The sequence below is a fragment of the Anolis sagrei genome, chromosome 1 (assembly GCF_037176765.1).
Source record: "Anolis sagrei isolate rAnoSag1 chromosome 1, rAnoSag1.mat, whole genome shotgun sequence".
Taxonomy (NCBI): domain Eukaryota; kingdom Metazoa; phylum Chordata; class Lepidosauria; order Squamata; family Dactyloidae; genus Anolis; species Anolis sagrei.
Genome location: NC_090021.1, coordinates 17,101,515 through 17,126,214, shown reverse-complemented (window position 1 = coordinate 17,126,214; position 24,700 = coordinate 17,101,515). Strand labels below are relative to the sequence as shown.

The 24,700-nt window shown below is 42.4% G+C and overlaps 1 protein-coding gene across 2 annotated transcripts in view; it reads left to right on the top strand.

Annotated features, from left to right (window-relative positions):
• The window catches only part of ACYP2 (acylphosphatase 2), a 94,710-nt gene extending 89,497 nt beyond the window's left edge, over positions 1 to 5,213 (top strand). For both annotated transcript variants that reach the window (XM_060754561.2, XM_067462947.1), the window contains one exon: positions 4,152 to 5,213. In XM_060754561.2, coding sequence (XP_060610544.2) covers positions 4,152 to 4,266 — 115 coding nt within the window. In that variant the 3' untranslated portion in view covers positions 4,267 to 5,213. The remainder of the gene's footprint in view (positions 1 to 4,151) is intronic.
• Positions 5,214 to 24,700: the final 19,487 nt, after the last annotated feature.

The window sequence follows — 24,700 nt, the reverse complement described above, 5'->3', positions numbered from 1 at the left end:
CTATGGGTTGCAGGAGTTTTGTGTGTCAAGTTTGGTTCAATTCCATTGTTGATGGAGTTCAGAATGCTCTTTGATTGTAGGTGAACTATAAATCCCAGCAACTACAACTCCCAAACGGCAAAATCAACCTCACCAGTATTCAAATTTGGGGGTATCTGGTATTTGTGCCAAATTTGATTCAGTGAATGAAAATACATCCTGCATATCAGGTATTTACATTATGGTTCATAACAATTGCAAAATTACAGTTATGAAAGTAGCAACGAAAATAATGTTATGGTTGGGGGTCACCACAACATGAGGAACTGTGTTAAGTCATCAGCATTAGGAAGGTTGAGAACCACTAGGCTAGTTGCACTGTCTCAGCCTCAGAAGAAGGCAAGAAGAAAATACTTTGATAGGTTCACCTTCGGGCTGCCATTACTTGGGAATGATTTGAAGGCACACAGCAACAACACAAATCCCAAGTGCTGGGCTGTGTTACCATACTAGGTCAGTATCTTGGATAACTCCTTTAAAGTTCGGACTAAAGCCCTGACTGATTCACTAGCTCACTAAACCACTAGCCTCTACTGAGAGGAGGTATCCTGAGGTTTAATTTGTTGCAAACCAGGCTTCCCAGACCTGGTTGACTCCAGATGTGTTAAACTCTTTCTGGCTTCATTTCTAGACAGCATTGGTCATAGTGACTGGGATAATATGTGGTGTAATATATCAGGAGGATACCAGCTTGTGAGAGGCTAAGCCAGAATATGTCTGAGTAGAAGTGAAGATAATAGGGGCGAAATCTGAATTTAGCCGTGAAGCATTCTGTATGGCGCTGGGCATGCTGCAGGGACATAAGACTTGTTTTGAAACATCTTGTCCAGAACGTTGTAATGTCCATAGCAGATTCGTTTCTTCATCTTAGGCAGCATTTGAGGTTAATTAATGTAAATTAATTACAAAGTATGGAGCCAGTGTGGAATATTTATTATTCATTTTATTTACTGTATTTATATATAGCCTTTCTTACCCCTGGGGGGATTCAGGGCGGTTTACAACATACTAATGGCAAAAATTCAATGCCAACATACAGAACACAAAGAAGTCATAATAACTAATCTATAGAAAAAGGCAGTTTCCCAGCTGTTAGGATTTCTGGGAGTTGAAGGCCAAAACACTTGGGGACCCACAGGTTCAGAACCACTGATCCAATTGATCAATGACCAGGGGATGAAGCCCTGGTCATTGAGTATTGTTGACTATTGACTATTGTTGACAGTTGACTATTGTTGTATACTTAGGGAAGAAGCAGGTGAGGAGGAAGAGGAGGAGGAGTAGATGTGCCTCCAACCCATTTTAAAACCACTGTTAACACACTGGCAGAGACATATGCTTGGAGACTTTGATCTTGGCCAGTGTCTTTATATTGATAGTAGTTTATATTGATTGTACTGCATCTGGAGGCACCATAAGCCTGCATAAGTCTGACTGTTGCTTCTGCAAGGTCCTCTGAGAAGAAGAGACATATGTCTGAATGTTCTGCTTGGCCAATTTGCATTCCTTGGCTTGGTTTAAAGTGTGAGGGAACACACTTCAAACCAGAGAGCATTACGCAGAGAGCGTTACAATAGGGTAAATATTATGCAGAGTTGGAAAAGGGACATTTCTGGACTCCAGCTCCACAATTAATATCATATACTGAGAAAGAGCATAACTGTATCTCACAGAAATATGTAAGAGTTCTGTGATGTCACCTCACGACTATATTGTGATGTTGTACAACTAAATTTGCATGTGTTCTGTATAGTCAGTAAAAACCTCACATATGAGCAAGCACATGCAGTGTACATCCACATACATGTGCAATGAACAACCATGTGCAGTACATTCTATGCACCATTGTGCTCTCGCAAACTTGAGCTTAATACAACTATTTTTAATTGTTCAACTACTTTCATAGGGGTTACATGTGTAAAACTGAGGACTTTACTGTTCAGGGTCTTAAAAATGAGTTTTGGCATTGCAAATCTATTTTGTTGAGAGCTGGAGCATGCAGGATAGTCACTCTTCTTACCATACCAGTCCTTGCTGCAAGAGCTTTCAGTAAGCTGAAAACACTTTTAGCTTACTGCAAAAGCTCAGGTGCAACTCCTCCCAACCTGTGCATTGCCTCTCTTCTTCCCATTTCTGGAAGGATTGCACAACTCTGAGAATTCACAATCATGTAGCTTCATCTAGGGGTCCTCCTGGACTCAACACTTGATGCTCAGGTGTCGGCGGTGGCTGGGAGGGTTTTTGTGCAACTGAGACTTGTGCGCCAGCTGCGACCGTACCTCTAAAAGTCTGACTTGACAATGGTGGTCCACACATGAGTTACCTCGAGACTGGATTACTGCAATGTACTCTACGTGGGGCTGCCCCTGAAGACGACCCGGAAACTGCAGCTAGTACAAAGATCAGTGGCCAGGTTAATAACCGGAGCAAACTACAGGGAGCTGCCAATCCCCCTGTTCAAACAGCTCCACTGGCTGCCAATAAGTTTCCAGTCTCAATTCAAGGTGCAGGTTAACACCTATAAAGCCCTGCATGGTTCAGGACCAGCTTATCTTCATGACAGCATCTTTCCCTATGAACCTATGTGATCCCTAAGATCTTCTGGAGAGGCCCTTCTCTCGCTCCCACTTCCGTCACAAACACGGCTGGTGGGGATGAGAGAGGGGGCCTTCTTGGTGGTACCTCCCCCCCCAGCTCTGGAACTCTCTCCCCAGGGAGATTAGACTGGCACCCACCTTGTCCACCTTTCGGAAGGATCTAAAGATGTAGATGTTCCACTGTGCCTTTGACTAGATAGTTCCTCAAAATTTCTGGCTCCCAATTTGAGCCATAATCAGATCTTACACATTACCATTGCCCCCTTTAGAGACATAGTGCTCTCCTTATACTACTTCCTAGATCCTAACCCTGTCATTTTCCTTCATCACTTTATCCATCAACCCTATCCTTTGGCAAGTGATTTGCACCAGTCACCCACCCAAACTCAGTACTGTGCACTATTCAAACAATTGAAGGTTGCTAGAAGTTCACTATGTATTGTATTCTGTGGTTGTTTTATATTGTTTGAAATGTTTTTATGAATTTATTTAATTTTTAATTTTATTTAAGTAGACATACATTTACAAGTAAAATATTTGTATGAATTTTGTTATTATATTTTAACTATGTTGAAACTTGGGCTTGTTCCCATATAAGCTACCCGAGTCCTTTCAGGGAGATAGAAGTGGAGTACAAAAATAAAGTTGTTGTTGTTGTTGTTGTTATTATTATTATTATTAATCTCTTACACGAGTTTGCAGTTGCACAGTTAATTATATCTGCATTATCGAGGTACACAAGCAATGTTCCTACAAATATTTCAAACATTCATTAAAAATAAAGATGTATGCTGCAATTCCAGACCTTTTCCAAGTTTGTGTCTTCTGCAAGGGATAGGTGTATTTATGACTGTCAAATCTTGTTTTGTCATTTATGAGCATACATGAGCTGGGATCTTTGAAAATTGCAAACAGTAATGAAATACCTCATCAAAAATCGAAATCCCCATCAGTGCCTTGAATGATCTGCAGAGCTTTGTAGATACTTGATTTATGTGTTTATTTTGATAAAGGAAGCAAACAAGATGAAAGTTGGAAGTGGAGTGGACATGCGTTTTGGGCATCACTTTCAACCGCTTCGCTTCCCCAAGCTTGTGGCCAATCTCAGGCTACTTGCTGTAAGTGGAATGGGGAAATGAAGCAGTTGAAAGTGATGCCCAACATGCACATCCATTCCACTTCCATCTACAGCAGTGCTTTTGACCTGTTGCACCAGCTCAGTACACTTTGAAAGTGCTTTATTCTGGCTAAAAATGGTAGTTCCCTGCTTCTTAAAAAGGACGGCCTTACCATGAGTTGAAGACTGTTTTGAGTTGACTTAACCACAATGTTGTGCAATCCTGAGAATTTCTCCTGATGTACGCTGCAAACTACATGCAAACACGATTTCACCCTCTATATCTCTCAACCAGCATGTAGCCATGATGGCTAGTGAAGTCTATGTGTCATAATATACTTTCTAAAAGTGTGTCTAAAATACTATCTAAGTCACCTATCCTTATTCTCTTCGTACAGGATGAACTGGCTGGCCAACGTTGGAAGCCCAAGCTCCAAAATCGAGGAGGCAAATTTTTCTAACGAAAGGGAGATCCCAAAACTTGACTTTGATTCATTCATCACAAGATATTAACTGAAAAGAACAACACTTGGTTTGGAATTTTCATCCTGCTGCTGTTGTATTATAGTTTCCACACTTCCTTAAAGTGCCAAAATTACTGCAAACTAGGAAACTGGAACAATTCCCTCAATTGTGTTTGGTAGAAATTGCAAAGTCGAACAGTATAGGGGTGGGTGAATAGGACTTGATCTAAAAAGTCGTTGTAATGCGTAAAGGATTCCCTAAATTGGGACTGATTCTGGTTTTTTGAAAAACCAAATTGTACCAAAATTGCATTTAACTTGTCCATTTTGTCTGAGAAGGTGTTGAGATCAAGTAGCAAATGGAACTTCTTTTCCAGGATTAATAGCAATTTATGGGAGCAAATTTCAGAGAGAGCAAATGGAGACGATTTGACTCATCTCCTCCCTTTGATTCTAGAATTCTTTAAGCCAGATATGGGTGTTAATTAGCGAAAGCTAACAAAACCTAGGTATGTTAGATATGGTTAGGCTTTTACTTTCCCATCTACTTTGATCTATGTTAATCACAATGTAAAGTAAGCAGGAGGACATAGATTTTTGTAGGACACATAACTGCATTGGACTTAGGGTTTAGGTTGTTATTCCCATGTATTATTTATATATTTATATTTCAATTCTATGTATATTGACTTGGAAATAAGTTCCCTTGCTTCTGATGGAAATGACTCTTGAATTATTATGTATAGAAAAAAGCTTGTAATCTTAAAGCTTAGTAATGACCAGATCAAAGCTATTAAACACCTTGCACTCCAAGCCAAAGCAAGAACAAAAACACTACAATGGTTTACATTGGTTTTAGTCAACCTTCCTTCACTGTGAATTTTCCCCCACCTCAATACTGACTGTGCTGTACTAAAATAACAATAAAGACAAATATTGCCTTTATGCATTGATTAGTGTACATGGGCTCAAATAAATATTGATTGCCACAGAAAATCTGTCTTGGTATACTTTGAGATAAAATGTTCCTGAATCAATATTGGTAGCACCTTGAATGGTGTGAGATGTGTGTGCGTGCGTTATGAGTGACTTGAGAAACTGCAGGTTGCTTCTGGTGTGAGAGAATTAGCTGTCTGCAAGGACGTCGCCCAGGGGACATCCGGATGTTTGGTGTTTTACCATCCTGTGGGAGGCTTCTCTCATGTCCCCGCATGGGGAGCTGGAGCTGACAAAGGGAACTCAACCGCTCTCCTTGGATTCAAACCGCCAACCTGTCGGTCAATAGTCCAGCTGGCACAAAGGTTTAACCCATTGTGCCTCTGGGGGTGTTGCACTCCAGAACAGGAAAAGCCCTCTGAATTTAAACACCACACAGTTGAGTAGGAAAACAATCATTTTATTGAAGATAATTAAAAAGCAGTAAAGTAAAAAGCACTTTAAAGAAATAGGTAAATCCAATTAGGTAAGAAGATAAGCAGGAACAAAGTAGTCCAGGGAAAATAGTCCAGCAAAGTCCATGAAAACAAACTCAAAACTTCTCTAATAAAATCCAAGAAACCGGGAAACATAAGTCCAAGGCATGAATATAAAGTCATAGAATCCAAGAATCAAAACCATGAAACAAAAGGCATTTAAACATGAGTCTTTCAAGCAAAGCTTCCATGAAACAAGGACAAGATCTTGACTTGATTCCAAACAATGCTTCATCTGACTACATATCCTGTACTTGGGACTTTTATCTCCTTGTTAGCTATGTCACAAGCACTCAGAAATTGGTTTTGCTTTACCTAAGAATCTCTTATCTTTTTCTCTCGGAGCCTGGCAGAACGCTGAAGCCACTGTTCAGCTTTTCTGTTTTGACTGATCTCCTCCCATCTATCTATTTGCTCATTAATTTCTGCACTTGGTGCTGAGCTTTTCAAGCTCCAAATCATGGGAACTCTCTGGTAGCAATCCAGGGAGCACACCATTATCCCCACACCCTTCAGGGACATTCTCATGGGAAACTAGACTTTGAACAGGGATCTCCTAGTCATTCTCTGCATCAATATCATTGACCAAACCATTGCCATCTTGAAACTCATTGACATCATTGAGTCCCCCTTTGGGGGAGAAGGGTGGGGTATAAATATAGGAAATAAAATAAATCACTCCCCACATCCAAAGCATTCTGATCCTGAAACACAATCTCAGGTTGAGCTCCAACAGGGGGCTCCTGTGGTGTGAGATAATGGACTACATCTCTGTATCTGAAGAGTTCATAAAGTTCATTCCAGTAGGTTTCTCTATATCGGTTTAGGCCCTGCCCCTAAATGTTAAATTGTTAATTTGCTTAGAAGTTATACTTTTAAAGTTTCATTTAGACACCAGACATGCAGTTGGCACTCCACATTTGTAGGTCAAACATGTAGGGGAAAACATGGGATTGGAGAAGGAGATGTGTTCAATGGAAATGTGTTTGCACTCACATCTTGTTTGTGACCAAATGTGTCATGTGGTTGACTGCTTTGTAAATAAAATACTGGACTCAGTCAGCTTCATTCTTATCGACCACAGCTCACCTCATCTCATGTTCTTTGTGCTGCAAGTGGCTTCTGGTTGCTTCTGGAGTGAGAGTTTCAGCCAGGAGATGCCCAGATGTGTTGTAATCTTGGGGGGAGGCTTCTCTCATGTCCCCCAGTGTGGGATACATCTCACCATGCTAAAACATTAGATGTGGCTATTAATGAGGCATGCCGCATTATCACAGGCTGCCTGCACCCTACATCACCAGAAATATTACACTGTTTAGCCAGTATTGCACCACCTGACATCCACCAGGAAGTAGCAGCCAATAATGAAGGGGCCAAGGCAATGACATCTTCAGCCCACCTCCTATTTGGGTATCAGCCAGCACACCAACGCCTTAAATCAAGAAATAGTTTTCTAAGACCTACTGAGATATTTGCAGGAACACCTCAGCAAGCGAGAGTCCAAAAGTGGCAGGCTAAAACCCGAAACCTCAATCCATAGCTGATACCAAGAGAGACTCTCCCCTGGGCATACAGAAGACTGGACAACTTGGAAGGCGCTGAATAGACTACACTCTGTCACCGCAAGATGCAGAGCCAACCTTAAGAAATGGGGCCACAAAGTGGAGTCCATGACATGCAAGTGCAAAGAAGAACAAACCACAGACCACCTATTACAATGCAGCCTGAGCCCTGCCACATGCACAATGGAGGACCAGAGGCAGTCCAAGTGGTCAGCTACTGGTCAAAGGAATTTATTATAATGCCAAGTTTTTAAACTTTGTGTTTTCTTAAACACATCACAACTGTATCCTTGGTTCATTCCTAATACGATAAATTATATAAAAACCATTGTGTGTTTGATTGAATGCTCAACTCTAATGTATCTGGAAGAAGAATCTCTACCATTCAGATAGCATAGGTCTCAAGTTGACAGTAATGCAAAAGAGCTTGTAGTGGGCAAATATAGTCTTTGAAGCACTTTGGTGAGATGTCATTCTCAAAGCATGAGTTCATTTGAACTAAGAGATGGACACTGCCCATTGGCATGTACCCAAAGAAGTGTTCCTTCCAACAACCAGATTCATTTTCCCTGACTCTTTGTACAAGTTGAGCCCCAGACGTTTCATTTAAGTTCTTGCCTGGATTGCTCGTGCGTATAATTCCAAAGACACATAGCTTTTGTGATCATTCACAAGCATCCTTTGTTAAACTCTTTGAGGGTGACCCTTGTTAAACTGAAATGCAAAATGGCAAAGATCAAATCTAGGTCTTGTTTAATAGTTGAAATATCCTCATCCCCAAGGCTGTGATTCAGTCTTTTGGCCTCCTGGGTGAAAAGAAAATTTCAGAGGCAAGGCTGGCGAAGGAAAAATCCATAATGCCTTAGCGTGTTCCTTTCCCCTGTTCTTTATATCTCTGCTATGATGCGGGAAATAAAATGATGTGAGAGCTTGTCAAAAGTTTGACTCTTGCGATAGGAAGACTGAACAGATAATGCATACCAACGTTTGGATCCAAATATAGACGAACGCAACTGGGCAATGGAGTGTACTTCTTCCCAGTCCCACTATCCTCGAGGCAACCCTCCCAATCTCCTGAAAACACTGCACAGAAGCTGAAAATCGACCTTGGATCCAATCCCAGAAGAAATTGAGTCAATAAGTCAGCTTGGTCTATCAATCAATCAATCAATAGTTTAAACTGTAGCATAGGATGAATTCCTGAAAACCAGGTGGAGATACCTTCCATGGATATAATCCAAAAGGCAGGCTCTGGATTCAACCTAACAAGAATAAATCCGTTCTTGCATGGTCCATACCAGTGCTTGGAAAAGTTACATTTTGGCTAATAACTCACAGAGTCCTTCGGAAAGCATGGCCAGTGATTGCAAAGATTTGGAGAGCTCTTATTCAAAACTTTGGCAATGATTTGAGATAATATATTTATTTAGCTTATTTTCCTGGTCCAGCCTCACCATTTTGTCTGTTCTAGGCAGCAACTGCAGGCAGTAATAGAGGTCTGCTCTCTGGTTGATCGAGACCAGTGGTTCTCAACCTGTGGGTCCCATGATGTTTTGGCCTTCAAGTCCCAGAAATCCTAACAGCTGGTAAACTGGCTGAGATTTCTGGGACTTGTAGCCCAAAACACCTGGGAACCCACAGGTTGAGAACCACTGATCTAGGCAGAGGAGATATGACAATCAGAAGCAAGATCCTTATTGAACTTCCGATGTGACAATCAGAAGCAAGATCTTTGTTGAACTTCCTCTTCACAAGGTTGTTCTAGGTTTTTGGGGCTATATGTGCATGTTCTAGAAGCATTCTCTCCTGACGTTTCACCTGCATGTATGTCAAGCATCCTCAGAGGTTGTGAGGTCTGTTGGAATGAAGGAACGTGAAAGGCACTGCAGACTACTTCAACAAGAGAAGTCAGCCATAGCAGAGCACCTGATGAATCAACCTGGACACAACATATTATTTGAGAACACAGAAATGCTGGACCACTCCAACAACCACCATGTCAGACTACACAGAGAAGCCATTGAAATCCACAAGCATGTGGACAATTTCAACAGAAAGGAGGAAACATGAAAATGAATAAAATCTGGCTACTAGTATTAAAAAAAAACCCTCTAAAATTATAACAGTAAAATAACACCCAAACACAGGGGAACGGACTCTGAGCTATAAACGTTGAGCACTAGATTGTTTTTAGGGATTGTGATATATAATGGACTGTTTTAATTGTTTTAATTGTTAATTGGTTAATTACTGTTTATATGTTGAATTTGTTTACCTTGTTGTTGTGCCGGCATTGAATTGTGCCTTTTTGTAAGCCGCCCTGAGTCCCCCCTTGGGGGTTGAGAAGTGCGAGAAATAAATAAATAAATAAACTCCAGAGAGGAAACAATCAGGGATAGCTAATCATCACCTCTCAACACCATCAAATGCTACACATAGATATATACCTTTGACCATTTTGTCTAAACAACCACCTGTCCACTGACATACCCATCATATTTGAAGTGTCATAAAGCAAAACCATGTTCCCCAACAGTGCAGGACAAGATTTGCCATCATAGTTTCCCTTATATGACACCAATCTGTCGGGTTTGATTTCCCTGACGTCCTTCGGAGCTGCCTTTCTTGGCACTCCTTTTATTCTTAGAAATCTCTGGGCATGCTTGCGACCAGAATCCTCTTACTGGGAGTGAATGGGGGAGGGAGGGGACACACACACACACAGAAGGATTAGTCAGGAGAGATTACTGATTAGCATGTGGCTGCTGTTTACTATGCATTGAGAAGTGCCCATAAATGTTAGGATGGGGCAGGGGCAGAGGCGGCCCTAGGTAAGTTTCAACGGTAAGCAAACAGTATTTTGTCGCCCCCTCCCCGCCAACCAATCACTGATATATATTTTCTGTTCGTTGTGGGAGTTCTGTGTGCCATATTTGGTTCAGTTCCATCACTGGTGGAGTTCAGAATGCTCTTTGATTGCAGGTGAACTATACATCCCAGCAACTACACCTTGCATATGTCAAGGTCTATTTCCCCCCAAGAGCACCTCAAGAGCACCCCTGGGCAAAATCAACTATACTGCAAATGCTTACTTTGCGTAATGGGTTGAGCCGCCCCTGGGCGGAGGTGGGGGACACACATGAGTTATAGTTAAGTAGGGTGGTATTCAGTTCTACAGTTATTTCGATAGACTATCTATTCAGAAAAACATCTATTTCTGTTATTGCGCTGGCACAGCTGTGCCAGGAGATTTGAATTTCTTTTCGTGCACTGTTAGTTTGCATGAATCTATTCAAGCTATGCTTTTTTGCAATTGGGTAGCTTTCCCCAGGTTGCAATCATCGGGCCAACAACCTATAGATCCGCCCCTTTCCCCAGGTTTGGAGGGAAAAGGGAACTTTTAGTTCAGTCTCACAGTTTGGAGCCCTACAGTAGGATGTGTGGGCTTTTCTCCACCCCACCTGTAAAAAGCTTTGCTTCTTACAGCTCTGCCGGGGTCAAAGATATAGATCTACAGCCAGCCTTTGCTGGGGAAAAAGGAAAACCTCTACAGCCTTGGCGGGGAATAAAGTTATAGTTCCACAGCTTTGGTAGAGGAATACAGCCAGCCTTTGCTGGGCAAAGAAATAGTTCCACAGCCTTTGTGGAGAAACTAAAAGGACACCAGCTTGGCAAATCTGCAGCAACCATTGCCTGGTAAGGGACCACTCGGGCTATCCATAATGCAGCTTGGAGCCAGGAGTTGGGGCCTCACGCCAGCAGGGTTAAGAAAGATTGCCCAAGGAGGGGTCGGAAGGTAAATAAAATAGGAACAGTTCATCAAGCAGTTGCCTGTCCCTTGTTGGCAGATCGAGAAAACTACCAGTTTTTCAAGATTATATGGCATTTTGTTCATTTGTTCAAAGATTTAAACCTTAATAAAGAACTTTGTTGGACTTACTTTGAACCTCTACAGAACTTTGTTTAGCTGAGGCACCCCGGCGTCCCGTTGGGCATACAGAAAGCACGTCCTACAAACAGACATTGTCATAGGCCCAGTGTGCGACAGCACAGTTATATTGATGATTCTAAAGCCTTTGACTGTGTGGATCATAATAAATTGTGGCAAGTTCTCGGGAATATCAAGTCACCATGTCCGTTTCCTGAGGAATCTGTATAACGACCAAGTAGGAGAAGTAAGAAAAGACCACGGATCAACAGACTGGTTCAAGATTGGGAAAGGTATATGGCAGGGCTGTATACTCTCACCCAACCTATTCAACTTGTATGCAGGACACATCATGTGACGTGTGGAACTTGATGAATCCAAGGCTGGAGTTAAAATTGCTGGAAGAAATATTAACAACCTTAGATATGCAGATGACACCATTTTGATGGCCAAAAGCGAGGAGGAGCTGAGGAGCCTTCTGATCAAGGGGAAAGAAGAAAGCGCAAAAGCTGGGTTGCAGCTAAACATAAAAAAAATCCCAACATTATGGCAACAAGAATGATTGACAACTGGAAAATAGAGGGAGAAAACATGGAGGCTTTGTATTTCTAGGTGCAACGATTACTGCAGACGCAGACTGCAGCCAGGAAATCAGGAGACACTTACTTCTTGGAAGGAGAGCAATGACCAATCTTGATGAAATAGTGAAGAGTAGAGACATCACACTGGCAACAAAGATCTGCATAGTTAAAGCAATGGTATTTCCAGTAGTAAGCTATGAATGCAAGACCTGGAACATAAGGAAGGCTGAGCGAAGGAAGATAGATGCTTTTGAATTGTGGTGTTGGAGGAAAGTTCTGAAAGTGCCTTGGACCGCAATAAGATCAAACCAGTCCATACTTCAGGAAATAAAGCCCGACTGCTCACTGGAGGGAAGGATAGTAGAGGCAAAGATTAAGTATTTTGGCCACATCATGAGAAGAAAGGAAAGCTTAGAGAAGACAATGAAGCTGGGGAAAATGGAAGGAAAAAGGAAGAGGGGCCGACCAAGTGCAAGATGGATGGATGGCATCCTTGAAGTGACTGGATTGACCTTGAAGGATCTGGGGGTGGTGACGGCTGACAGGGAGCTCTGGCGTGGGCTGGTCCATGAGGTCACAAAGAGTCAGAAACAACTGAAGGAATGAACAACAACAACAACAAGCCTATTCATACTTTAAACCTATATGCATTTCAACTTCCTAATTCACCTTTAGACACCACCTGAAGAAGCAGCAGCTGGATTGAGTGAAAGAGATCAGTTTTGGATACATGGATTCCATTGTCCCTTCCACCAATGAGCAAGGCTGTGACAATCAGAAGCAGGACCCCCATCACAAATACTTGCCACAGCCTTGGTGATGGGAGGGTAGTGGAAATGTCATTCTCCTGTAACCCAGCTGAATAGATAGACCTCTTTCACTTACTGTTGGCTCTTAAGATGAGATGGGAAGGAGATTAGGCCAAGAGACAATACTTAGATCCACAAACATGAATAGTTGTATTGGCATATACAGGCAGTCCCTGAGTTACAAACATATGACTTACAAACAACTCATAGTTAAGAACAGGGGTCAGAGAAATCTACTCCTTGGAAGGGGAGTTCACTCCTGGAAGAGTTATCATGGGGAAAAGGTGTCTCCACTAAAACTTTCTCACCAATCATTGTTTCCATAACAAGCCACATTTTTCAAGATCCAATTATCATAGGGATGGAAAGTGAGGAAAAAACTTCTGAACAGAGGCACAGACATCAAAAGAAACACCACAGGGGTGTTAATCCTTCCCTATGCTATCCAAAGATAGAGATATATATGGCTGGAGTTACACTTAAAATGTACCTATTTTAACTTACAAACAAATCCAACTTAAGGATAAACCTACAGACACTATCTTGATGGTAACTTGGGGACCACCTGTATATGTCTTTGCTGGACTATGAAATGATATTCAAAACCCAATGAGATTTTGGCCTGTGTAAATAGGAGTCTAGTGTCTAGATCCAGGGAAGTCACGCTACCCCCCTATTCTGCCTTGGTCAGATCACACCTGGAATACTGTGTCCAATTCTGGGCACCGCAATTGAAGGGAGATGTTGACAAGCTGGAAGGTGTCCAGAGGAGGGCAACTAAAATGACCAAGGGTCTGGAGAGCAAGCCCTGTGAGGAGTGGCTTAAAGAGCTGGGCATGTTTAGCCTGAAAAAGAGAAGGCTGAGAGGAGGCATCATAGCCATGTATAAATATGTGAGAGGACGTCGTAGTGAGGAGGGAGCAAGCTTGTTTTCTGCTGCCCTGGAGACTAGGATGCAGAGCAATGACTTCAAATTACAGGAAAGGAGATTCCACCTGAACATGACGAAGACCTTTCTAACTGTGAAAGCTTTTCAGCAGCGGAACTCTCTGCCCTGGAGTGTGGTGGAGGCTCCTTCTTTGGAGGCTTTTAAACAGAGGCTGGATGGCCATCTGTCGGGGGTGCTTTGAATGCGATTTTCCTGCTTCTTGACAGAATGGGTTTGGACTGGATGGCTCATGAAGTCTCTTCTAACTATGATTCTATTATTCTATTACTAGCCGTCCCCTGCCACACATTGCTGTGGCCCAGTATGTGTATATGTGTTTTGTGTGTGCATATGTGTGTGTGTATATTTGTGTATATGTGGTTTTGCACATGTGTTGTAATGAAATTTTTGTTTTTTGGCTTTTGAAGTCTCTTCTGCTGTGTTTTTCAGTGTTTTTATGAATGATGGTCACTTGTTGGCCTGATGCGTGTATTGTGTCCAAATTTGGTGTCAATTTGCCCAGTGATTTTTGAGTTACGTTAATCCCACAAACGAACATTACATTTTTATTTATATAGATGAACAAGCGCTCTTATACCATGGCATTTATTGGAGCCATACTATTTTGCGGGACAGATTGGACAAAGCAAACCTGAACAGTCAGCAGAATTAAAGACAGAACCTAAAGAAACAAATCTCAGGAAATCTCATGTGCACTTAATTTCATCTGCAAATATGCCAGCCAGAGAATTCTAGAGATGCATTAACACAAAGAGCTGAAATTTATTTACCTGGATTTTGGAAATTGCTTTATGGTCTACACAGTTAGACTTCCGGTTTTAGGGGCTTGTAGGTTCTACTGGTTTGACGGTGGTTTTATTTACATCCTAAGCAAAATCAGAATACAGTTATAGACAAAAGATACACTTTTATAGAATCTTCGTACTCAATATTTTTTGTGTGTGACAGAAAGAGAGACCAATGGATTGTCTCCTCACGAAAGTTGAAGAGCTACATCAAGCTCTGAAGAAATGCCTTTTGGCATGTTCCCATCAGACTGAATCACTTATAGTTATGCCTTTCATCCTTTGAAGTCTGTACGACTGTACTACGATCACATTTCAGTTTGTGGGCTCTTGGCTCTTCCCTTGATTTCAATTTTATTTTATTGTTCAAAGCCATTGCTTTATTTGAACTGTAGGTCATATGTTAACATTAATAACATTACACAATCCCTCATTGGTCGAGGATGATGGTCCTCCAAGTCTGGTGTCTTGGTGGTGGGCCCATAGGTGGCTGTGGAGCCCTATTCTTGATCCGCATGTTTTCCCACAGTGAGGACATTGGTTTCCAGATGGAAGGCGGTCCTGATCAGGGTTGGCATGATGCACCTTCCTTTTGGCACGTTTCTCCTTTTCGCCATCCATTTGTGACTTTGAATTCTGCAGCACTGCTGGTCACAGCTGACCTCCAGCTATAGCACTCAGTGGCCAGGGCTTCCCAGTTCTCGGTGTCTATGCCACAGTTTTAAGCCCATTTTTAAGTCTCTTTTCCTGTCCACCAACATTATGTTTCTCATTTTTGAGTTGGGATTATAGTAACTTGGGAGATGGTAATCAGGCATTTGGACAACATGGCAAGTCCAGCGAAGTTGATGGCATAGGAGCATCGCTTCAGTGCTGGTGGTCTTTGCTTCTTCCAGCACGCTGACATTTGTCCACCTGTCTTCCCAAGAGATTTGCAAGATTTTTTGGAGGCAACGCTGATGGAATCATTCCAGAAGTTGAGTGTGACATCTGTACACAGTCCACGTTTCATAGTTGTATAGCAGGGTTGGGAGGACAGTAGCTTTACAAACAAGCACCTTGGTCTCCCTATGGACGTCCCAGTCCTCAAAAACTCTCTGCTTCATTCAGAAAAACGCTGCACTCACAGAGCTCAGGTGATGTTGTATTTCAGTGTCAATATTGACTTTTGTGGAGAGGTGGCTGCCAAAGTAGTGGAAATAGTCAACATTTTCTAATGTTACACCATGAAGCTGTATTTCTGGCATTGCAGAGGGATTGTCTGGTGACTGCTGGAAGAGCACTTTGGTTTTCTCGATGTTCAATGAGAGACCCAGCTTCTCATATGCTTCTGTAAAGGTGTTTAGAGTGGTTTATAGGTCTTCTTCTGAATGTGCATAGACTATGTTGTCATTGGCATATTGAAGTTCTATAACAGATGTTCATCATCATCATCTCATCATCTTTAATTACTTATTAATCGCCCTCCATCCGAGATGATCTAGGCGATTTACATTGCAGAAATTATACAGGATAAAACACATATTAAAATTAACATGGGTCAAATGCTCTAGTAAAAAGCCAGGTCTTAAGTGCTAGGATAAAATGCCCTAAGTCATGTATGGCCCTCAAATAGGGAGGCAAGGAATTCCATAAGGCAGGGGCAGAAATAGAGAAGTCTGGTGCTTTCCAAGTGCATTTCCCTAGGACCCGGTATATAGAGCAAATCGCATTGGGATGGTCGTGGCGGCCTCCGATGATGGGAGAAGGAGAGATGGTCTCTAAGATACAATGGACCCTGGCCATATAAAGTTTTAAAGGTCAGGACCAGCATCTTATACTAACCACAATACTCAATTGGGAGCCAGTGTAGATGCCGCAGCACTGGTGTTATATGGCATTTCATGGGCGTTTTTGTGAGTAACCTGGCTGCAGCATTCTGGACAATATGGATCTGGACCAAGCTTGGCACACAGACCCAACATGGGCAACTGTGAATACTGGCTGGGTTTGGGGGTGACTGCCCTGGGAATCTGGGAGCTGTAGTTCACCCGTATCCAGAGAGCACTGAACTCAGCTGATATCAGATCTGGACCAAACTTGGCACTCAAACCCAACATGGCCAACTTTGAAAAATGACTGGGTTTGGGAAGGACAGACCCACGATTCTGGGAATTGCGGTTCACCCACATCCTTATGCATTTTCTAATGAGAGCATTCATAAAAAACAAAAGCAAAGACTGGCTTTTTTCCTAATAAATAGCCTTATACATTACTGATATTATCAAACTTTGAACAACAAACAATGCCTTTCTCAAATAACCTGGGCATCTCCGAGTCTCCAAGCTAGTGAATAAATAAAAGAGATGAACTAGAAGGCATTGCCTTCTATGATTTTAGGAGTGAGACTGCTATATACTCAAAAATGGAAGAGTACAGACCTCCGAATAACAAAAGAATTTTAAAATGACAGAGATGAACAAACTGCTCATTCTGATCCAAGAGAAATCTTAGGATGATATTTTTTAAAGATTGGAACCTGATGGGATTTGAAGATTGAGTCTGATTCTTTGCCTTTCCCAGAAAAGGTTCAAATATGAGTTAAATGTGAGAGCCGTTCAGCAGTGGAACTCTCTGCCCCGGAGTGTGGTGGAGGCTCCTTTTTTGGAAGCTTTTAAACAGAGGCTGGATGGCCATCTGTCAGGGGTGATTTGAATGCAATATTCCTGCTTCTTGGCAGGGGGTTGGACTGGATGGCCCATGAGGTCTCTTCCAATTCTATGATTCTATGAAATAGTATTGAGAAGTTGACTGTAGCATTATATCGACTCTGGGTAGGAAGTCAACTTTTAAATTGTTTAAGTTTGCATTTAAGTTTTCTCTCTTTTTATTATTATTATTGCAATATATATCTCATTGAAACTCATTAAATTTCCTTTTGAAAATTACTCTTTTCTCTTTTTTCCTCGGGGTTGTAAATTTCAAAAGGATGAATGGCTCTGGGAAGGGCTTTTCCCCTCTGACATTGTGACTTATATGTCGTCATCTAAAATCATACATAAAAGATACTTTCAGAAGGGGAAACTGCCATGTATAATGTATCGGGAGCAGGCCTTTTACATGGCTAGGTTGGTGCACTGATGGCATATCCTTCAGATGAGAAAGTAAAAACGGCGGAGGACTTTCCTGGTATCCTCTTGGAAAGAGATGAGTGCATTTTAATATCATTCCTTCATTATTTTTTCATTGACCTGCTTCCCAAGAGGGTACCTGTTGCCTTTGCATAGTAAATATTGCAAGTGGTCCCATTGCATGTTGGGATTTTCAAACAAATATTTCATACATTACAGTCTTTTAAGGCAACTGCTTCTAAGGTCATGATAACAGAGGTTTTTGCTTGCCTTTTGGCTTCTAGATCTATTGGACTACAAGTCCCACTGCCAATTGCCAACTATGGCTGTGTTGGCTGGGGATAATAAGCAAGGTGGTGCAAAATGTGGAGCAAAGCTTTGTTATATATTACATTAGACCCCCACATATTCATTGACAATATGATTCTAGACCTCTGTGGATGGATACATGAAACTTTATTATTTTCAATGGCACAAACAACTGACATATCGTCTATCTTCTATACACATACGAGGGTTGAATGAAAAGTAATGCATCCACCTTCGTAACTCCTCAACAGATGGTAGTACTGGTATGCGGCAGGTACTGGCTTGTTCAGTAGACTCTCCTCTACAGCTCCATTTTGGCAAGAAGCCTTAGCATTGAACAGTTGTGTTGTTAAAGTGCAAAGTAGGGAACCCTGCGCAGATGGTTGGTCAATGTGACTTAAGCAATGTGCAGTCATTGAATTCTTGACAGCAGAAGGTGTCATCCCAAAGGAGATTCATCTGAGAAGGCAAGCTGTTTATGGTGATTGTGTTGATGTGAGTATTGTGCGTCATTGGGCACGTAAGTTTAAAGATGTTGAGGTGAGAACATCGGACTTGCGTGACAAACAAAGAGTTGGACGTCCTGTGACAGCAACCACCGAGTTACACAAGCAAAAGGATGACAGATTGATTCAGGGCGATCATCGTATCACTCAGAGAGAGATTTCAAGCATAATCAACATTTCACAAGAACGGGTGGGTCACACTATTGCTTTGCTTAGCTATCGGAAGATCTGTGCACGATGGATTGCTGTAACAGAGTGTCGACTTCTTCCATGACGGCTTCAGAAAACTTGTTCATTGTTAGCAGAAATGTATCCAATTGTCTGGTGATTATGTGGTAAAGTGAATAGTGGTAGTTAAAGAGCACATTCTAAGGATTTTTTCTATGTTTGCTTTATTAAAATATTCTCATCAAAACCCAAGTAACGAAGGTGGAGGCATTATTTTTCATCGTAATAACAGTAAAAATATGTATATGTGTGGCTGGGTTACCCATGTATACACACAGGCTCCCACTACCACAGAAAGCTATAACTCCCACTACTCAGGAGGTACCCTCCAACAACACTGCAAGTTATATTGAGTGCCATGAGCATGTATCTCTAATTCACGCAAAGATAGAAAACCCACTCAGGGATTGTGGGAACAATAATCCAAAAAAGACAACTCTTCAAAGTTGTCGTTCATTTGCACTGCTTTTTTGCAGCATGCACAGGACGGCCTTCCAATGAGGCTGGGTAGAAACAGTAAATTCCTTTGCATCAGGCAGCTGGGGGTGGGGAGGGAGCTAGAATATGCTGCCTCAGTAATGAGTTTAGGTCATCAGCAATGCTTTAGTGAGACCATGGCTTAACTCTGACAAATAGTGCCTAATGGCCCATTCTTCTTGCTATGCTTGCCATTGTTGGGATCAACCTGTCATCATTTTGCTTTGGAGGTGTCAGCAAACTTAGATAACCACGTTGGAATGCCATCCCCTCCATCCATCCATCCATCCATCCACTCAGACTGCTTCTCTTGTTTCTAGGTTACACATATCAGTTTTTAAAAGTTACATATATATCATTGTTTCTAGATTTCTGAGCACTGAACTTCTTTAACTTTGCATCTAGGAGATATTAAGCGTGCACCAAGGAATGGGGGAAACAGACATTTGGAAGCGGAGGTTTCCAAACAGCAGTGCTACAAAGTGGTAGTCCAGGAAACAATTGTAGTGAATGGGCTCAGATATGGCACCAGTCCCTGGTATTTGGGAAAATATAATTGCTAGTGCCCCACAAAGCTTGCCAGCTGTAATGCTGAACTTTTGGAGGGCCAGAGAAGAGCATTGGAACTGTACTTTTAAAAGACTACAACACCCGGAATTACACAACCACAATGGCTAATCAGTGACTGGACTTCAATAAGTCCTTCAACAAGGTCCCCCATGACCTTTTGGCAAACAAACTGGGCTAGGCAAAACTATGGTTAGGTGGATCTGTAATTGGTTAAGTCAGTGGTTCTCAACCTGTGGGTCCCCAGATGTTTTGGCCTTCAACTCCCAGAAGTCCTAACAGCTGATAAACTGGCTGGGATTTCTGGGAGTTGTAGGCCAAAACACCTGGGGACCACAAGTTGAGAACCACTGGGTTAAGTGAACAAACCCAGAGGGTGATTCTCATCAATTCTACCTCTTCATCCTGGCGTCCCCCATTCTGTATCTTTGCATTTGGTTTTTTCTGTCTAAGTGGAGTATCTTGCATTTGTCACTGTTGAACTTCATTTTGTTAGTTTGGTCCATCTCTCTAATCTGTCAAGATGGTTTTGAATCCTGCTCCTGTCCTCTGGAGTATTGGCTATCCCTCCCAATTTGGTGTCGTCTGCAAACTTGATGATCATGCCTTCTAACCCTTCATCTAAGTCATTAATAAAGATGTTGAACAGGACTGGGCCCAGGACGGAGCCCTGCGGCACTCCGCTCGTCACTTCTTTCCAGGATGAAGAGGAAGCATTGGTGAGCACCCTCTGGGTTCGTCCATTTAACCAATTACAGATCCACCTCACCGTAGTTTTGCCTAGCCCACATTGGACTAGTTTCCTTGCCAGAAGGTCATGGGGACCTTGTCAAAAGCCTTACTGAAATCCAGGTATGCTACATCCACGGCAATCCCCGCATCTACCCAGCTTGTAACTCTATCGAAAAAAGAGATCAGATTAGTCTGGCATGACTTGTTTTTGATAAATCCATGTTGACTATTAGCGATGACCGCATTTGTTTCTAAGTGTTTGCAGACCACTTCCTTAATAATCTTTTCCAGAATCTTGCCTGGTTCGAACTGGGTCACACACTGCCATATAATCCAGTTCAATGTGGATTTTATACAGCTGTGTGGAAGGAGCCTGAAAGTAAAATTTGCCATTTTCAGCAATCAAAGGGGGGAAGTGAAAGGAAAAGAGAGAAAATGGGTTATTTAAAAGCTGCTAAATAAAGTGGGATGCTGGAAGATTAATCTGGACTCTCCCTGCCGAAGGGGGATACTTGGAACACATGCAAGCTTTGGTATTTTCTCCCTTCATCCTGCATTAAAAGAAATGGCTTGTAACTCAATACGCCCTGTCCTGTACAGTTCTGATGCACACATAATGAAAATGGTAATCGCGCTCATAACAAAAGCGAAATCCTGGGTTGTTTGGCACCACCGCTAAAGAGCATGAATTAAGACATCCACCGTCAGTCTTGTTTTCGTCCAAGTATGACATCCACCTTCCCCAAAGGCGCGTAAGGCCTCTCTCTGGAGTATGAGGTCAGTGAGCATTTTATAGCTTCAAAACTCCCAGAATCCTTTGCGGAGCTTCGATTGCCCTCTGGGAGCTGCCTGAATTCTGCATCAGGTTTTTTTTTGCAGGCTGAGCAAAGATCTGCATTCTTCCATTTTAAGGCAGTTTGGGCAGAACACCTCCGCTTTATTGTTATTTGTGTGTGTGTGTCTCCTTTTCTCTGGCCAAGGTGCTATTTATAGTGGGTGTTTTAAGAATCCGAGTGAAGAGCCCCCACACCTCCGCTGTGGGTTTCCTATATTTTGTGAGCACACACTCCAGTGGGTATATTGGAAAGATGTTCCCTGACAGCAGAATGCCACAGGGAATCCCCATAACCAGGCATGCAGAAATGGGAAAGAGGCCGGCTAGCCAAGAAAAATAAACAGCCGCTTAGGAGGAAAGAGAAGTGAGGCTGAACGGCGGAAAGGGTTTAGCCTGTTGGTTTATAGAATCATAGACTTAGAAGAGACCTCCAAGGGCCATCCAGTCCAACCCTGTACTATGCAGGAAAATACAATCAAAGCACTCATGACAGATGGCCATCCAGCCTCTTCTGAAAACCCTCCAGAGAATGAGATTCCACCAGACTCCAAGACAACATATTCCACTGCCAAACAGATTTTCCTATCAGAACATTCTTCCTAATGTTTAGGTTGAATCCATTTTCTTGCAATTAGAATCCATTGCTCCATTGTGTCCTAGGCCCATTCTGTGACGAAATGAAAATCGTGTTACTTACTTACTTAGGCGATCCCTCATTGTCCGAGTAAGATTGTCCCGCAAGGTCAGTGTACTGGCGGTAGGTACGTAGGTGACTGTGGAGCCCTATTCTTGACCTGCATGTTCTCCTGCAGCGAGGGCATCGGTTTCCAGGTGGAAGGCAGTCCCAATCAGGGTTGGCTTGACGCACCTTCCTCTTGGCACGTTTCTCTCTTTATTTATTTATTTACTTCACTTGTATACCGCTCTTCTCAGCCATCAGGCGACTCAGAGCGGTTAACAACCAGTATCAACAACACAGTACAAAATCATTAATCATTTAAAACAGTAATATCAATTAATTAACATCAAAACATCAATACAACAATACAGCAAAACAACAATCCATCACGTCTCATCAATAGAATCAGCATCCGATCTCGTTGTCCATTAATCCATATTCCAGTAATCAATCAATTGCACTGCTTAGTTGAAAGCCTGTTCGAAGAGCCAGGTCTTCACTCTCTTCCTGAATGCCAATAAGGAGGGAGCTGATCTAATGTCTGTAGGAAGGGCGTTCCACAGCCGGGGGGCCACTACTGAGAAGGCCCTGTCTCTCGTCCCTGCCAGGCATGCTTGTGAAGCCGGCGGGACCGAGAGCAGGGCCTCCCCAGATGATCTTAACGTCCTAACTGGTTCATAGGAGGAGATGCGTTCTTTCACCCTCCATTCGTACCTCTTCAAATTCTACAGCACTGCTGGACACAGCTGACTTCCAGGTGGAGCGCTCAAGGGCCAAGGCTTCCCAGTTCTCAGTGTCTATGCCAGAGTTTTTAAGGTTGGATTTGAGCCCATCTTTAAATCTCTTTTCTTGTCCTCCAACATTCCATTTTTCATTTCTGAGTTCGAAGTAGAGCAACTGCTTAGGAAAATTGTGTCGTTCACATTTGATCAGCCCACCTTGCCAGAGAAAGGTAAAAAGAAGTGAAAGAAAGCCTGAACAAAAATGTAACCGTATGTTGCACCTCAGAGTAGGAACAGGACCCTCTAATCATTAAATACACCACACCTTGGATGAAAGAAGAGTCATCTTTATTTGAAGAATAATTGGAGCCAATAAAAGAGATGAATATAAAGCTGATAAAAGTCCAAAAGCAAAAAGCAAAAAAAAAAAAAAAAAAAAGGCAACATATTTATTTATTTATTTATTTATTTACTTTACTTATATACCGCTGTTCTCAGCCCGGGGGCGAGTCACAGCGGTGTACAACATAGGAGCAACAAAATTCAAGACACAGTATAAAAACAATTGTCCAAAGTGTCTCCATTTTGCACCTCATCCTCATTGTCATCCAAGACAGGCTCAGAAACATTAGAAGGGGAAACACTATAATAGATTTAGGGTGAAACACAGGCTGAGTCCCAACACAGTATTCTAAAGCCCCAGACTCGGCCATCACCCTGGATATTGCCCGACCAATCAGATTCATGCATCTTATTTTTCAGTTGACACACACATATTAACTTCCACACAGCTGTATAAAATCCGCATTGAACTAGATTATATGGCAGTGTGGACTCCAGTTCAAAGCAGATATTGTGCTTTATCTGCCTTGATATTCTGGCTTATATTGCTGTGTGGAAGGGTTATATTCTGCTCTTCCTTCTCATTTTTATGACCAATGGCTGCAGCTGCAAGCTCTGGTTCAATCAATTCCATTTTATACTAGCTTGGTGGGAAAAAAAGCCTTGAAAATCAGCTTTAAATACTAGCAACCTTGCCATTGGGAGTCACCCTTTGTTGCACAGCCGGAGTTATTATGTAAAACTAAGGCAGTCCATCCGTGGCTTACGACTGCAAAGTTTCAGGGCAAGCTGACAAACAGACCTTAGTTTGCAAAATACATGTTTATGGATGAGCTCTATATGTCAACTCTTTTTTGGTGATGACATTTTCTGCAGGCAAATTAGGGACTTTTCGTCAGGTTTGGCTGTTCCTCTTCGTCAACATTGTTGCCATGATAAGAACAGAAAGACAGCACAGCATATCATGTATTTTTGACTCAGCCGGCATCATTATGCAAATTGAAGGCAAGAGGCAGAGAGAGCCAAAGCAAGAGATTCAGGTCCCTGAGGCCAAAAGAAAAAAATCTAGGGGTTTTTCATTAATTAACTTGGGTAAGTTTAATAAGGCTTGCAAAGGTTGAGTCCATATGCTTCCCATTTTGGTGATCAAGTCTTTCTGAGCTGTGGTGACCCTAAGGTGAACTTACCATGGGGTTTTCTTAGCAGAGTTTGTTCAGAGGGGATTTGCCTTTGCTTTCCTCTGAGGCTGTGAGAGTGTGTCTTTCCATGGCCAAGCGAGGATTCAAACTCTGGTCTAGACAATCACAGGCCTCAACTACACTACCATATAATGCAGTTTTATAATATATAGGGCCAGAGGTTTAGCACATCTATCAACCAAAAGGTTGCAAGTTCGAAGCCCCAAGTTGGCCTGAGCTGCCAACCATCAGCCTAGCTCGTTGTTTACCTAAGCACCCAATTTTTTGGAGGATGGTCCAGAGAGCACTGCAATTCACTGTGTCGAATGCCTTTGCAAGGTCAATGAATGCCATGTACAGAGGTTGATTTTGTTCCCTCCATTTTTCTTGGAGCTGTCGTGCAGTGAAGACCATGTCCACTGTTCCTCTGGAGGGGTGGAAGCCATTAGGGAATCTGGGAGGGTGTCTTCTGAGAAGGGCAGAAGGCAGTTTGCAAGGATTCTTGCGAGTATTTTCCCAGCGGAGGTTAGAAGGGAGATACCTCGATAGTTTCCGCAGTCTGTTTGTGCTGTTGCACGCTGGGCCTGTGCGCATGACTGTAGACAGGACATAAATTCCGTGTGCCCAACGGGATGCCAGGGCTGCCTCAGATTAAAGGCCCTTAGATTCCCCCAAAACAAAGTATTGTAGAGGCTTAAAGTAAGTCCAATAA